Below are 14,121 nucleotides of genomic sequence, written 5' to 3' on the forward strand. Positions count from 1 at the left end.
TAACAGAAGGAGGCCTAGCTACATTATCAGTTTAAATCAGTTTGATATTAGCAGTAACATACGGTACAGTTCATAATCACATTAGCAGACACCAGAAATACCTCACAACAAAACAGAGCACTGTACAAACTTGAGTAGGTGGCACATATTATTTAAACCATCATCCCCCATTGTTACTCACAGCGCTAATTAGCAGGTCTCTGCAAAGGGATACGTCACTCATGCAGATGAATGTAATCACAGGTAGTGGCAGCCGGCCCACATATCATCAGCTCTATTTACAGTGATCAGTGAACTGTCCCCTCAGAGCACTCTGTGTCCAGCGCCGTGACTCACCAAATCCAGTCACCTGGTTAAAATTAGTGTGAAAATAACGAGGTGGAAATCAGTGACTCATGCGACTGAGCTTTCCCTCCTCAGGCATTTCTGCTGCGAGACGAGGGAGGCTCAGGTCAGCTGGGTGACAGACATCATCAGGATGAAGGTAAGATGACGTGCAACGGAGGTGTCAGAACCAGAGTGAGCGAAGCACTCATGCAAACGCTTGATGAAGCAATTTAATGAGCCGAGCATGCAGTGACTTTTGGGGAGTGCAGCAGCAGCAGAAGTTTCTCTTATACTGTTACTGCAAACCAGAAATATCAGTGAATGTGACATGCACATTGCGGACACATCCTCCTTTTCCCTTCCCCATTCGGATGAAAAATACACTCGATTACGGCTGGAATAAATCATCTTTTACAATCCATATCTCAGAACAAGGAGATATGATAAATCATATTTCCCCCAATCATCCATTTCCATTGTGCCGTTAGGCAGATGAAATACATAAACAGGGAAAGAACTGTAAAGTTTTTGAGGTCACTCAGCAATAACATAAATCATTTTATGTGGAAAAGCTGTGAGAATAAGGTCAAGGCGACTGTAACAATCACATTGTGGTACTTAGCCCCCAGATACAGCTAAGTGTTGTCGCTGTCAGTCGCTGACACAGCACATATGACATAAATAATGCAAGGCAAAGCAAACACAGGCAGAGCAGCTACGGATGTGTCATATTTTTGTATTCTCATATTCATCCCTAATGACTCAGTGGAAGAAATAACCGCCTTGTTTCCTCATTAGACTAAATATGTGTGTCTATTTTCTGCTCATTTCCAGACTTGAACATCACACTCATCCTAAAGTGAAAGATCTTTAGATTCCGACGCGCTGTATTGTGCGCTCAGCACATTTAATCGGTATTAGCCCTCTGCTCGGCTTCCTTTATGGGAACCCGTCTGCAGCACGGTGTTGTTTATCACAAGTGCTTATTGTAAAAGCCTTTTAGTGCCTTAGTTTGGGTTAGCAAGTAAAAAGGGCAACACTGTCAGGGAGAGATTGATCTAAAGGGGAAGCCAATTTTTGTCTGTTGTTTCTAAGTGTTTCAAGGTGTTTATTTCAGTGACTTTTCTCTGCTCTTTGCAGAAGCTCTTAGCTCTGCAACAACTAAATCTATAGCAGACAGGAGCCGGCTAAAAATATTAGGATTCACCCCCCAAATCTGCTAAATATCAGGATTGTCAGCTTCCAGCTTGTGGGAAGGACACAGGACTTGTGGGAAGGGCAGAGAGAAAGTGTAGATGAGAAAGTAGACAGAGAGCACTTCAGTGTTCTTGATTTCCTTTCTCTTACCTGTTAGCGAGCATTGTGCTCCGACAGTTTCCATAGCAACTGGCGATGGAGGACCTCGTTTAGAAGCAAGGTGGAATGGCTGGTGGTGGTGGTGAGTGTCGGGGGTTGGGGAGGGGGGGGGGTGTAAAGGTCCAAGGACAGGTCCAAGCAAGTGATGAAATACAGATTTGTTAAAAAGAGACAGTTCCATAGGTCTGAGGGTCACAGTGATGTAAAGGGAGAAGTTGTTAAAGAGAAAGTTTAGCCAGAGATCAGAACACAGTCGGACTGCTGTGATGGCACAGAGGATCGTCACCCTCTGACTTCCCCTCATTTTTAAAGATACTTGTGTGAGTCCAGCTAAAAAAAAAATGCAGCGCCTATATACCTATACATCCTGATTACTGATACCCACTGCACCATTTCTTCTTTTCTTAATAGCAGTTATTTTTCAGTCACTGGCCGGTTTTCGTCAGCTCCAGAGAACAGGAACAAAAATTCCCCTGTATATAGCACCCTTCACTGCCTCCCTGCATGTATTAGGATTTTAAGATTTTGTTGTTTGCCTACAAATCATTTAACAGGCTGTGTCTCTGACCTTTTGCAACCACACATCCTGTCAAGGTCACTTAGGTCTACTTACTTCTGGTTGTCCCAAGATCAAGGTTGAAGCACAGAGGAGACGCACCTTTGGAGTTTTAGCCATAGATAGAGAACATAGTTGCCTCATAGGCCGCTGGATCGGATGTCAACATCATCGCCATACTTGAGTGAACATGACATGACTTTTTATAAATGCTAGTAATTGGGGAAGCTGCGATTTTTCTGGATAAAAAGCACTTTAATGTTTACATTTCTTAATCAGTAAGCTACTCAAGTGTTTAGTCTTGCTACCAGTTGATTGGAATCTCGATATTTAGGGTACAATCGCTGCTGGACGCCCAAAAGAGGAGTGTGTGTTAGGCTTACATGAACAGGTTTACTTAAAATAACTAATCACCTCGAGGAATTATAAAAACTTACATTTGTTAAGCACAGATTTGGCAATTTTTCCCCAGGTTAATACTTGTGCAGACGCTCCTATATCATATAATTTAATGTGGAGACGGTACAATTAGCTAGTTACGCTACCTGTTGATAGTTAACTAGATAGTGCGCTAGCTAGCTAACACTGTCTGCTAATTAACTCCATAATCTAGCCTCGCGTCACCAGGCTCTTCACATATGGTGAAGAGCCTGGTTTCCATTCACTCTGAATTTTGTCTGGATTCTGGTTCCGGTCTGTTCACCAAATTCACCAAAGTAAAAGTGTTCACCAAAGTAAAACTTCGGATTCTGGCACACCATCGATTTACAATAAAAGAAAAAGGTTAACGTAATGGCTTGGGGCTTTTCTTGTAAATTATATTCTTTAAATTAAAAAGTTTCACCGCATTTTTATTAGCTTGGTGCTTTTATTTTGACGGAAAGGCGCATCCACTGAATTCCGGATCCTGTCGCTCTCGCCCTGGTTCCGGTTCCTTACCAAAACGGCCACTAAACAGCACCAGACTACCTTAATCAATCTTGTAACTTCCACCACTGTTCATTTTAGAAAGGCCACCGCAAGAATACTTGTTTCTTGTTTATTCAAGACAATGTGTGCTTAGATTGGTTCCCACCTGTACTTAATTATAAAAACTCACAGTTGTTAAGCATAGATTTGGCTAATTTTGGTTAATTTTTGTGCAGACATCCCTGTATCATATCATTTAAGGTGGAAGTAGACAAAGAGCTAGATAGTGCACCAGCTAGCTAACGCTGGCTGCTTATTAACTCCTTAATCAAAACATAATATATTAACTTTCACCACTGTTTATTTCAGAAAGGCCACTGCAAGAAAACAACAAACTTTTTTATAAGACAAATGTGTGTTGAGACTCTTAGAAATGAACGCTCCCGAATGTTAGCACACTCGCTAGCTAGCTATGTTAGCTAACACTGGCAGCCAGAAACAAACTATCCATTGCATGATTCATTATCTAAACAAAGAACATGTTTTCTTGCCTTGACCTTTTTAAAATGAGCAGTGTTGAAAGTTAATATATTCTGTTACCATCAAGGAGCTGATGATAAGCATTAGCTAGCTTGCGCTCTAGCGATTCAGAAGGTTGTTTACTATGACATTCAATTATATAATCTAGGGACATCTCTATAAATATTAGCCAAGGAAAATAAGCCATATCCATCCTTAACAAATTTGAGTTTTTATAATTTATGACAATGAATTTGTTGTTACTTAGGTAATTCAGTTCACTTAAGCCAAACACACACTCCTCTATGGAGCATCCAGCAATGATCATAGCCTAAATGTCGAGAATCAGATTAACTGGAGACAAAACCCTTGAATATAAAAACAACTCATGGAAGTTGGTTGGGAAATGTAAATGTTATAGTGCTTATTATCGACAAAAAGCATTGCTCTTTTGTTTAAATCAGTTCCCTTTTTGCTTTTGTTATTATTATATTTTTTAAACTAGTCTATGGGAGTTATTTTTTTGATTGTACAGCACTTCAGACTACGTAACTTAAATAAGTAATAAAGGATATGAATCAACATGAACTCTATTTGATGTCCACATTGAATCACAGCCCCAATTTTTTATTTTATTTTATTTTTTTATTACTGTACTCATAATTTCTGCTGTTTGTTGTGTGTCTTCAGTTTGGTTCTGACCTCTGTCCTAAGACCGGTAACTCTAAAGAAGCAGCAGATCACATATCCTCCAGAGGGGGCGCTGTGACTGACGGCCAGAAGATGCCAACACACAACAACAATACAAGCAAACATGTGAGAAATCAATACATATACACTATATATGTACTGTACATAAATGTTTTAACCAACATGCTTTTAAAAATGTTAAAATGTTAAATACTAGTTTTTCACCGCCCTCAAACCCTTTAATTTTATCTTCTGTTTGCAGACAGTTTTCTGCTGCATTCAAGTTGCGTTTGGAGAAGCAGAGAAATAGCTTGTAAATGCTTTAAATATTACTTTAAAGGAGCTGTATATGACATCCTGAGCACATTTATGATTCAGAGTCTTGGGCCTAGATTGTCTGCACATGGCTCTCAACATGGAGCTAACAGTGCTAGTAGCCATTAGTGCTGACAGCGTTAACAGTTATTACAACAGCAACAGCTGACAGAGATAATGGTGTTAAATTTGGGAGGAGACTAGAGGGTGGGTGTTATGCTTCCACAACTAGGACGACACCCTACAGACGTGGGTCGGGGCATTGTTAACAGTGGTAGGGCGTCAGTTAGCTAGCCAGTGGGATGTAAAATTTTTCCGAAGCATTTTTCGGACAAGGTGGAACATGTTTGGGGAAAACAGAACAGAGAGGCTCGGATTACGCACTGAGGGAGCGTGATTTCACTCTCTGCTCAGGACGCTATTACTCCACCTTACCTTTACATAGCAAATAGTGGTTTGCTGCTCTATTAATGCTCTAAATATTTTAAATATTTTTATTTTTATTGCCTACGTAAGTTATAGTACAAGCAACTCTCCTGATATGACGGATGGGGAAAGGCTATTTCTGTAGTCTGTGGTTGCAATCCCAATTTATCCTTATCTGCCATATTTGCCCACAGCTGACAGACAAGAGGATTTCTCTTGTTGATGGCAGCCTGAGGCCGACCAAGGACGCCACTCTTCACCAAAAGACAAACACCATAGCCAACTCCCTGAAGCTCGACATGCTCAAGGCCCCTGAAATCCCCCACAGGAGAACCTCTGCGGATTCTGGCCAGCCTCGACGCCTCCCTTCCCCGTCCCCGTCCAGACAGTGGCAGCCCGCGGCTTTGCCCGTTCCTCCTCAGAGTGGCTGTAAGACCCTCGGCAGGAGACCCGTTCTGGGCGGGGAGAGCATGATGCCGCCTAATCTGATGGATGAACTTAACTCGGTGCTGAGCAAGACTAGTCGCAGCGCCAAGAGCAATGACTGACAGGAAGAGAAGTCAGGAGAAAGAGAGGTCAGTTTTGAATGGTAAGACAAACACAACAGGGCTGAGTGTAGAAAAGACATGGAGACTGACAGAGGAAGACCACACAATGTAGATGGAGCCAAAATAAGTTGCTTTCATGAGGGGGGATCATAGCCTGGAGACTGCTTTTGAACTCGGATATATAAAGGGATGCCGATGCACAAGGGGACGTGGAAAACAGGTGCAGGAGGCAGTGGAGGTCATGCAAACCTCAGCTGGACATGGCGCTGACCCAAGCACTACAAAGCGTGATTTATATGCCGCTCTTCAAAACCCAGAGAACGTTACAAAGACATGTTCGGCTGTCAAACCGCAGAAGTTTTCCACAAATACTCCAAAGTGTTTGCTTCATGCTTTAAAGTTTCCAGTTACTTTGAAAAGACTGTTTTGACATCATCTGAGTATTATTAGTATTGTGATTATACAGTGAAGTTTATCTCAAGGTAAACGATAAATTTTATAACGAGCACTTTTGCTGCAAACGCTACGACATGTAGTTGCACATTAAACACCATTTCTTGTATTTTTAAAGCTCCCCTCCCACCTGTGTTAATTTCTGCTTAACAGTTGACGCTCTTTCTCAAACATAAAATAGGGGTGTGGTTAATAGTCAGATGTAGTCCGTTACCATGGCAACCAGACTGCAGCTGCAGCAGTTTGTAAAAGCCAAACATGAGACAAGAATTAGCACAACACCTCTACACTGTCTCTTTCTCACGTGCTATCTTCTTGACCGTCTCTTCCTCCTCCAGCTGTCGGTTATTTTAGAGGCGAGGCGCTGTTTGGCCGCACTGCCACATGCAGGCCACAGCGCACCAAAGGAAGGGGAGACATGTTGCCAAGGTCTGCCATTTGAAATGCAGTTTGAAACTGCAGTGTTTTGGAGATGCAACTCCCATCAGCACCAGCTGCCTGCACCTTAGCCCCCAGGACCGACACCGCACCGGACAGCACTGTGATTCATTTTATGTTTTTGTTTCTCTACCAGGACTTTTTGTTGTTGCTGCCAGGATATATTTTTTGTGTCAAGGCTGAAAAATGGTGCACTTTCCAGCATCCTGACCTGTTGAAACCGGTGCTGGTGGATGTTGCAAACCACCAAAATGTCCCAAAATGCATTTTACGCAGCAACTTGGCAACATGTTGAGCCATCCCGCAGTTCACTGTGGACAGGAGACAGTAAAGAAGACAGCTAGTGCAAGAGACAGTCGCTGTGTTGTGTATTATTACTGTCATACGTCATCATCTCATTCTAGCAACAACAACCCTCACTTTTTGATCACAATATTATTTGTCAGAAATGTTACGGAATCAGTGTGGTTAATCTACTGTTGAAAAATGACTCAGGAAAATAAAAGATATTCTAAAAATGCCAAATACACTAGAGGAGGGCTCTAAGTCATAGTGGCGGGGTCCGCCATCACCACATAGAATTAGAAAACTAGTTTGTATGCAAAGGAATGGTGCATGAATATCAAAATCAAAAGAGAAGAGCAGGTTTCGGGCTTGCTAGCCATTAACACCAGCTAATAGACATGAGATGCAATATTAGCTGGTAGTGGTGGCCAATCTCATGAGTATTATTTATTTCTAATTCATATTTTATATGTTTTTAAACACTTATATTAATTTTTTTTTAAACTTTGAGCACAAAAGTATTTGTTAGAAAATGTTAGGGGAAGAGTGTGGTGAGCAACATTGTCTAGAAATGACTCAGAATTAATAATAAATATCATAAAAATGCCAATTACTGGAGGTGGGCTCTTTATAATATTTACGGGGTTCGCCATCACCACACAGGATTATAAAACTTGTACTTTGTATGCAAAGAACTGGTTTAGCATGTCAACTTCAAATGATAAGAGCAGGTTTTGGGTTTGCTAGCACACTTTACATGAGATGCAATGTTAGCTAGTAGTGGTGGCCAATCTCATGAGTATTATTTATTTATATATATTTTTTTCTTTCTCTTTTTTTAATATGTTTTATACAGTTCTCCACATTTTTGTTTTGGTACTGTAACCATTAGCTGTATAGCTAGCTAGCATTGTCTCTGAAGCATATTACTCTGTGGTGCACCACTTTAAATTTTGCACTGGTTGCCACCAAACGTAATTTTAATGTACAGTTTAAATAAAGTAATAAATATTTGCAAGATGCTTAAACATGCTGCATTAGTGAACAATTTAATGATGATTTAGTTTCACTTTCATCATCAATGGTTTTGTACAAGAACAAAACAATTTATGCTAACGTTAGATAAATTTAGCTAACGTCTCTTCATGTTAGCTTGTTTTTGCATGTTAACTGGTTAAAAAACACCCAGAAATGCTAAATATAATAAGTTATGATTTGCAGAAGACTCACAAAAGTTCCATGAGACTTTAGATTTCTGGTTCATGTTCAGTTTTGATTAAGAATTTAAAGCATATGTATTAAAATATTCTATGGGTTACCAAAGGTGTCACCAGATCCACAGAAATAGATGCTATTTGCAGAAAATAAATGTTTACCAGGTGTATTTTTGCCTCCCTACACCCAGAGTTTTAATAAAATATATTACATGAAAGACTCATCTGAAGACTCCACTCTGTGGAAACAACATCAAATATCCACAAATAATAACACCATCAAATTTAGTAACGCCATGCTCAATCAGGAGCGGGCCTTGAGAGATAAATTAACCTGAAGAGAAACATGATTTTAGCTTTCCTGTTAAAATTCATGTGTAAACTTGACATTCCTGAAAAGACTCTGATCTAAAAATTTCTAATTTTCCATTTGATGGTCTCTTTTAAGCGCACATGCTTTTATATGCGGGAATTAATATTGACTTTCACTTTTTAAAAAAATAAATTGAGGAGGAAATGCTGCGCTCAGGTCTCTCGCTGGAGCAGTGCAAATAAAACATTTCTATCTGTTGCCAAACGCTCTGGCTAAAAATTACCTTTCCTGTGTTTCCACAGAAATGCAGATGGTGGGAACAATGGAGACGGTCGAGGTGTCAGTGTGCGAGTGCGAAACAGAAAGAGGGAGATACACACAGGAAATTGTTTTTCAGAGAAATTGCCAGTTTTATGCTTCTTTTTTTTTTACAGCACTGAAACTACAAATACACCCAGATCCATCAGATAATTACAGTTAGGTAAAAATAAAATACAGCATGAAGTAAAGCCATTAAAATAATACGAGAATGAAAGCATCAGTGTTAAATGATAATTACCGTCATTGCTGTCGGGTTTATTATGCATCATGATTGGATTTTTTTTTCTGTGCAGTTGCTGAGAGCAGTTTTATCTGTGTTTTATTTCTATTTTAATATTGCATCTGCTCTCTCTAGGTTTATATAATGCAGTCGCTTGGGCTCAGGTAAATCTGCTCAGTATCTGTAGGGATTTTTTACTCCTTTGGATAGATTTCCCTCTGTTTTAGTCCATGAACACTTCTGCAGGAGTCCCGGAAGCACGTCGAGCAGTTCAACGCAAGAAAAGACTTCATCTTTGACTTATTTATGTGTAATTATAGCATTATTTTATTCATAGATTTCATCAAATTCTGCATTTGCCCGAGTGAAGTGTAAGAATAAACTCCCCGTTTCAAGTCACACACTGTTGTTGAATAATGTATAGTCGCCGGAAAATGCACACGTAGGCAATTGTCACACAGGTTCCTCCATGAAAAATTCATATTAACATTTTATTTTCATTACAGCCCCGTACGCCAGCTGCTTGTCCTTTGTTTCATGTCCTTCTATTCTAATCATAGAGCTGCCACATTTGTGCATTCGTGGTCAGAGCATTTCTTATTAGGGCTTTGTTTGCACTGTGCAAATATGTGTTTTCTTCCCTCGCACATATTAGTTATATTACTATGTTCATTGCAGTGGTGGAAATGATTACGTCGGTGCTTAATTGGCCTGCTGAGAGTCATTTTCATCCCATGCAGCCTTGCTTCCACTGGCAGCAGATGTACTGTACAATACAACCTCCTGGATCTGATGTGCAATAATACCGTATACTATATATGCGTCTGACTCATTTGTTCAGCACTAAATGCCTGTTTCCTTTCACAATCACATTATAACTCACTTGAGAGCCATAAAAATAATAATCTCTTTAAGATTCTGCACCAAACTGTAATTTCTTGCCTCCTGATGTCATCTCTAGCTCCTCTGCAGCCTCCCTCGGACTGTCATCTCTATGTATATTTACCTCTGTTGTCCTCTGTGTCTGTATAACCCAGCATTTTCGCCGTCCCTCTGAGGCCTATAGTGGACGAAGGTCACCATATGGTGGAGGAGAGGTCAGTGAAGAGCTCTGCAAAGTCATTATATGCGACGACATTGACCATATAACTGGCGAGGTAACAGCTTATGCGGCTGCAGTTGTGGAAAATAACTAGTACAGTCATGGAATTATTGTTCATAAGGACAGTTTTGAGGTATTTGTACTTAACCTAATTATTTGCATTTCTTTCTTATACTCCACGGTACATCAGAGGGAAGTATTGTACCGTCTCCACCACTACCTTCATGTAAAAAAACGTAAAAAGCCTATTACAAAAAAATGGTTGGTTACACTTCCTTGTTATCCTTGTCACATGTCTCTTAACTAACCAATGAGCAGCTAGACCGAGGTAAATGTGTGTGAGAATTACTGAGGCAGATCCAGCAAATTATTTAACAGTTTTTAACAATGCTGCTGTGAATATTTTAGCATGTAAATATGTGAAAGATAACTGTGAACATAAATGTGTAAATGTACATTTTTAGCTAATTACTAAACACATGAATTGGCTTTACTTTTAAACCTTACACTAACAAAGGAATGATACATGGTTAAGAATTGGTTTGTAAATCATCTATGAGCTAGGGGTGGGAATCACCAGAGGATCCACAACATAATATTATTGCAATTTTATTTATCTGTTATGACTCTGAATATTGCGACAAAAATACACTGTGAAACAAACAGGTGCTGACGAACTTTGTCAATGGCAATGGCACTCCTTGATGGCTGCTCAAAAACTGCTCAGGAATTGCCCGAGGAACGTGACAAAGTGTTAAGACCTGACATCCAAATTCCCCAGATCCCAATCTGATCAAGCACTTGTGGGACGTACTGGTGCCGCAGCTACACATTCTCACCCCGACCTCGTCACATATCAACGTTTGGTCATGGACTTTCCACGTCCACATATAACGTGCAGGGTACCCTGGGTGTGTTGGTTGTTGACGTTCTGGGACGCCACCTCTAGCCTGTTACATGCATCGTCTGTTTTCAAGATACACTCCTGTTTTCACAGGAAATGTACAGTTTTTTTTATCCTACAATAACAAACGCACGTGGTTGGATCTAAGAAAAAAAAGAACAGGGTTTGGCTTTATAATCTTTCAGGAAGGAATCACCAGCCTCCCGGGTGAAAGTTGGTGGTTGTTGGACCCATCCTCCACCTATTCTGCTCAGCCTACTCGGACTTCTGCTGCTCTTACTTTTATTGTTGGCCTTCTGCGTTTCCCCCTGATATGGCTGGGTGCCATTAAACAACAACAGCGACAAGCTGTATCATGTCGACGTGAAAGGATGGCTTGTTTCATCGTGTCTGATGCCAGAAGTCACTGACCAAGTGCAGGATTTCGACGACTTCGGTGTGAGACTGGGTTGACCCCAGAAGAACCCTTGATCAACGGTGGGGCCTCTTTAGATTGACTTTGCTCTGAACTGTCAAAGCATGGACGGAAGATCTTTTGGGGGTGTCTTGCAGTGTTTGGCATTGGGGCATTTGCGGCAGATCTTTTGAGACCTGCCAGTTGTGAGATGGGGTGCCAGTGCTTCCTACAAATGCTCAATCAGATTGGGATCTAGGGAATTCGGAAGGCAGGTCAACACCTTAAACTCTTTGTCAGGTTCCTCGAGCCATTCCTGAGTAGTTTTTGCGATGTTGCACGGTGTTTGGGTGGGTGGAGCACCTCAAATGGCGTCCATGTGAATGCCAAGACTATGGGTTTCCCAGCAGAATATTGCATTGTAGGATGATCAATGTCAATCACTTCATCTGCCAGTGGTTTCGATGTTTCGGTGTGTAAACGGATCATGTAACGCTCTGAAAACGGACATTTTCAATCAGTATTTTACTTCACATCCCAGAAGAGCCATTCCAGAGAATTCTACACATTTACTACAAGTAACATTTACTTTACATTACAATTAACAGATTTTGCGTTCTATGCTAACGTGTCTTAGAAACATATTTATTTTTCATACTACCCAGGCAGCCTTTGGCTTCCATTCATTTCTGCACAAAATGGAAATGAAGTGGCAAACTGTCTGCATCAAGTCTGCATTTATTTCTGTCAAAAGTTAGATTATAATCACGAGGTAAGTCCCTGCAGACTTTTGGAATCAATCTGCATTTGAACCGCGGTGCCAATTTACAGTATGAGGCGGCCATAATTTAACTTCAACCAAAGTCAGTGTGGACTGTGTGTGTTCACCGTGATGGGATAAACAACTCAAAGTTTTAAGAGGCGGCTAATTGATGAACTCATGCCGGGAGCGGTGCACAATCTAAAACTGTGGAGTATGAAAATATGCTTAATTTGCAGGTAAGGAAATAGTGCAAACACACAGGTACATTTTTAATGATAATTCTGTCATATATTCACTTAAATAAATGTTACTGCCAGGATTTGTGGTATCGCTGCTTTTACCCAAGGTAGGTGAATATCTTCAGTTTCTTCCACCACTGCTGAGCTGTGTGCTCTGAGTCATACAGTACATGCATGCAGAGGTGTACAGTAGCAGAGTAGCTGTATGCAGTGTTCACACAGACAGTGATGACAGCGAGAGAGGAGGGGAGGGGGGGATTAGAGAGAAAAGAAGCGAGCTGATATGCTCGGGAAAGAGAGAGGGAGAGAGAAAATGACAAGTTATTTCAAAAGAACAGACATGAGCCCTCTGATTCGACGTGAGATGCTTCTCAATTAAACCCGGCGCCTGTGGTTTTTAAAAACAAGGCATGTTGGACTTAATCCGATGCAGTTTTGAGATGTGGAGGTTATCGATCAGCCCTCGGCCTTGTGGAAGTGTCCACTGAGGCTGCGATCTGATCCCCCCCCCCCCCCCACCTCCTTGTCTCCCACCATCTTTCGTGAATAATATAAACATCAAGGGCAGGAATGAAAGAGAGCAGATGAACGACAGGTCTCAGCATGGCTCTAATGCCACTTTAGACATCTGTATTCTAGTCTGCTGAGAAGTGCGTCCTCACGCCACCTCTCTGAAACAGTCGTGCAATTAAAATATACATCCTTTGCAGCCATATGCTTAGTCATTTTCAGAGGCTGGGAGAAAAAATTGCGAAGATACCATATTGACTTAAAACACACCAGATGTCCGTGAGAGCGGTGCACAGAAATGAAGTGATCTTCTTTGCTTTATCCCAGACTAGTGTAAATCAGAGAGACGGTACTGTTAACTCTGACATACTGCAGCTGTATAACATGCACGTCGAGCCGTGGCCCCGGTGATTTACATTTCCAGAAAGGGTAAGCCTTATATTAATGGAGCCGTCCATTTTAGCGGCTATAAATAGCTCACTGCATGAAGTTGTCCCACTGCTGCCTGCCTTTTTACGCTGATCCACACATTCTGCCCTCTAATCTCAATTCTATTAATGTCTCGGGTGATATTTACGACACATGGACCCTTTTAGCCTGACACGGCTGTAAAGTATATGTTCAAACCAGCCAAGCTTTATCTAATTAAAAGCCTCTGCAATTGCAATTCGACTGGGATTGAGTCTTTAAAACCTCAATCAGGTTTCTCCCCCCCTGGTTGAGGGAGGGAGCGAGTCACCACCGGGCTAATAAAGACGGGAATGTTCAACATTCCAATTAAACAATGTAGGGAAACACGGCTGTAGATCATTTTCATATTTTCCCATTATTGGAATTATAGTAATGATCCCAGATGGAGGAGGTCACCTCAGTGATAACACTGTTTGTTAGGATGGTACCTGACTGTCCTCGAACTGAAGCTTATTCCTAACACCAGACAGTCTTGCATATGACTGACTAGAAGGCGTGGCTTTGACTGGGGGAGCTTTCACATCAGGGACCTGGGCCTGGATCCAAGCACACTTGACCCCAAAGTCCAGTTTGTTTTATTCTTGTAAACACTTTGTACCGTACCTGGGCATTGTATGCTGATCCATGCACGAGTCCTTTTGCAAAGGAGTATGGTCCATGTCTACTCTGGTGCAGTACACATCAGGTGTGAACACCAACTCTACCAAAACACATAAGTGGATTGCTATTTAACTCGAGTACAAGGAGGTCCACCTCCAGCCAGGAGCAGAACTTAGATTCACTGCTCCACTGGTCCTTGCCAATGATGGTCCCTGAGGCACTAGCATTCGTCCACGGCACACTTTTCT

The 14,121-nt window shown here is 41.3% G+C and overlaps 1 protein-coding gene across 6 annotated transcripts in view; it reads left to right on the forward strand.

The window, feature by feature from the left end:
- Window positions 1-9,427, forward strand: part of arap2 (ArfGAP with RhoGAP domain, ankyrin repeat and PH domain 2) — a 253,644-nt gene extending 244,217 nt beyond the window's left edge. For 4 of the 6 annotated variants that reach the window (XM_049568435.1, XM_049568439.1, XM_049568436.1 and 1 more), the window contains exons 31-33: window positions 421-484; window positions 4,358-4,483; window positions 5,293-7,850. In XM_049568435.1, coding sequence (XP_049424392.1) covers window positions 421-484; window positions 4,358-4,483; window positions 5,293-5,646 — 544 coding nt within the window. In that variant the 3' untranslated portion in view covers window positions 5,647-7,850. Of the gene's footprint in view, window positions 1-420; window positions 485-4,357; window positions 4,484-5,292; window positions 7,851-8,651 lie in introns of those variants that run through there. The other 2 variants (XM_049568438.1, XM_049568440.1) reach the window with 2 other exon arrangements.
- The last annotated feature ends 4,694 nt before the right edge of the window (window positions 9,428-14,121 follow it).

This window comes from Epinephelus fuscoguttatus, linkage group LG23 (assembly GCF_011397635.1).
Source record: "Epinephelus fuscoguttatus linkage group LG23, E.fuscoguttatus.final_Chr_v1".
Classification (NCBI taxonomy): domain Eukaryota; kingdom Metazoa; phylum Chordata; class Actinopteri; order Perciformes; family Serranidae; genus Epinephelus; species Epinephelus fuscoguttatus.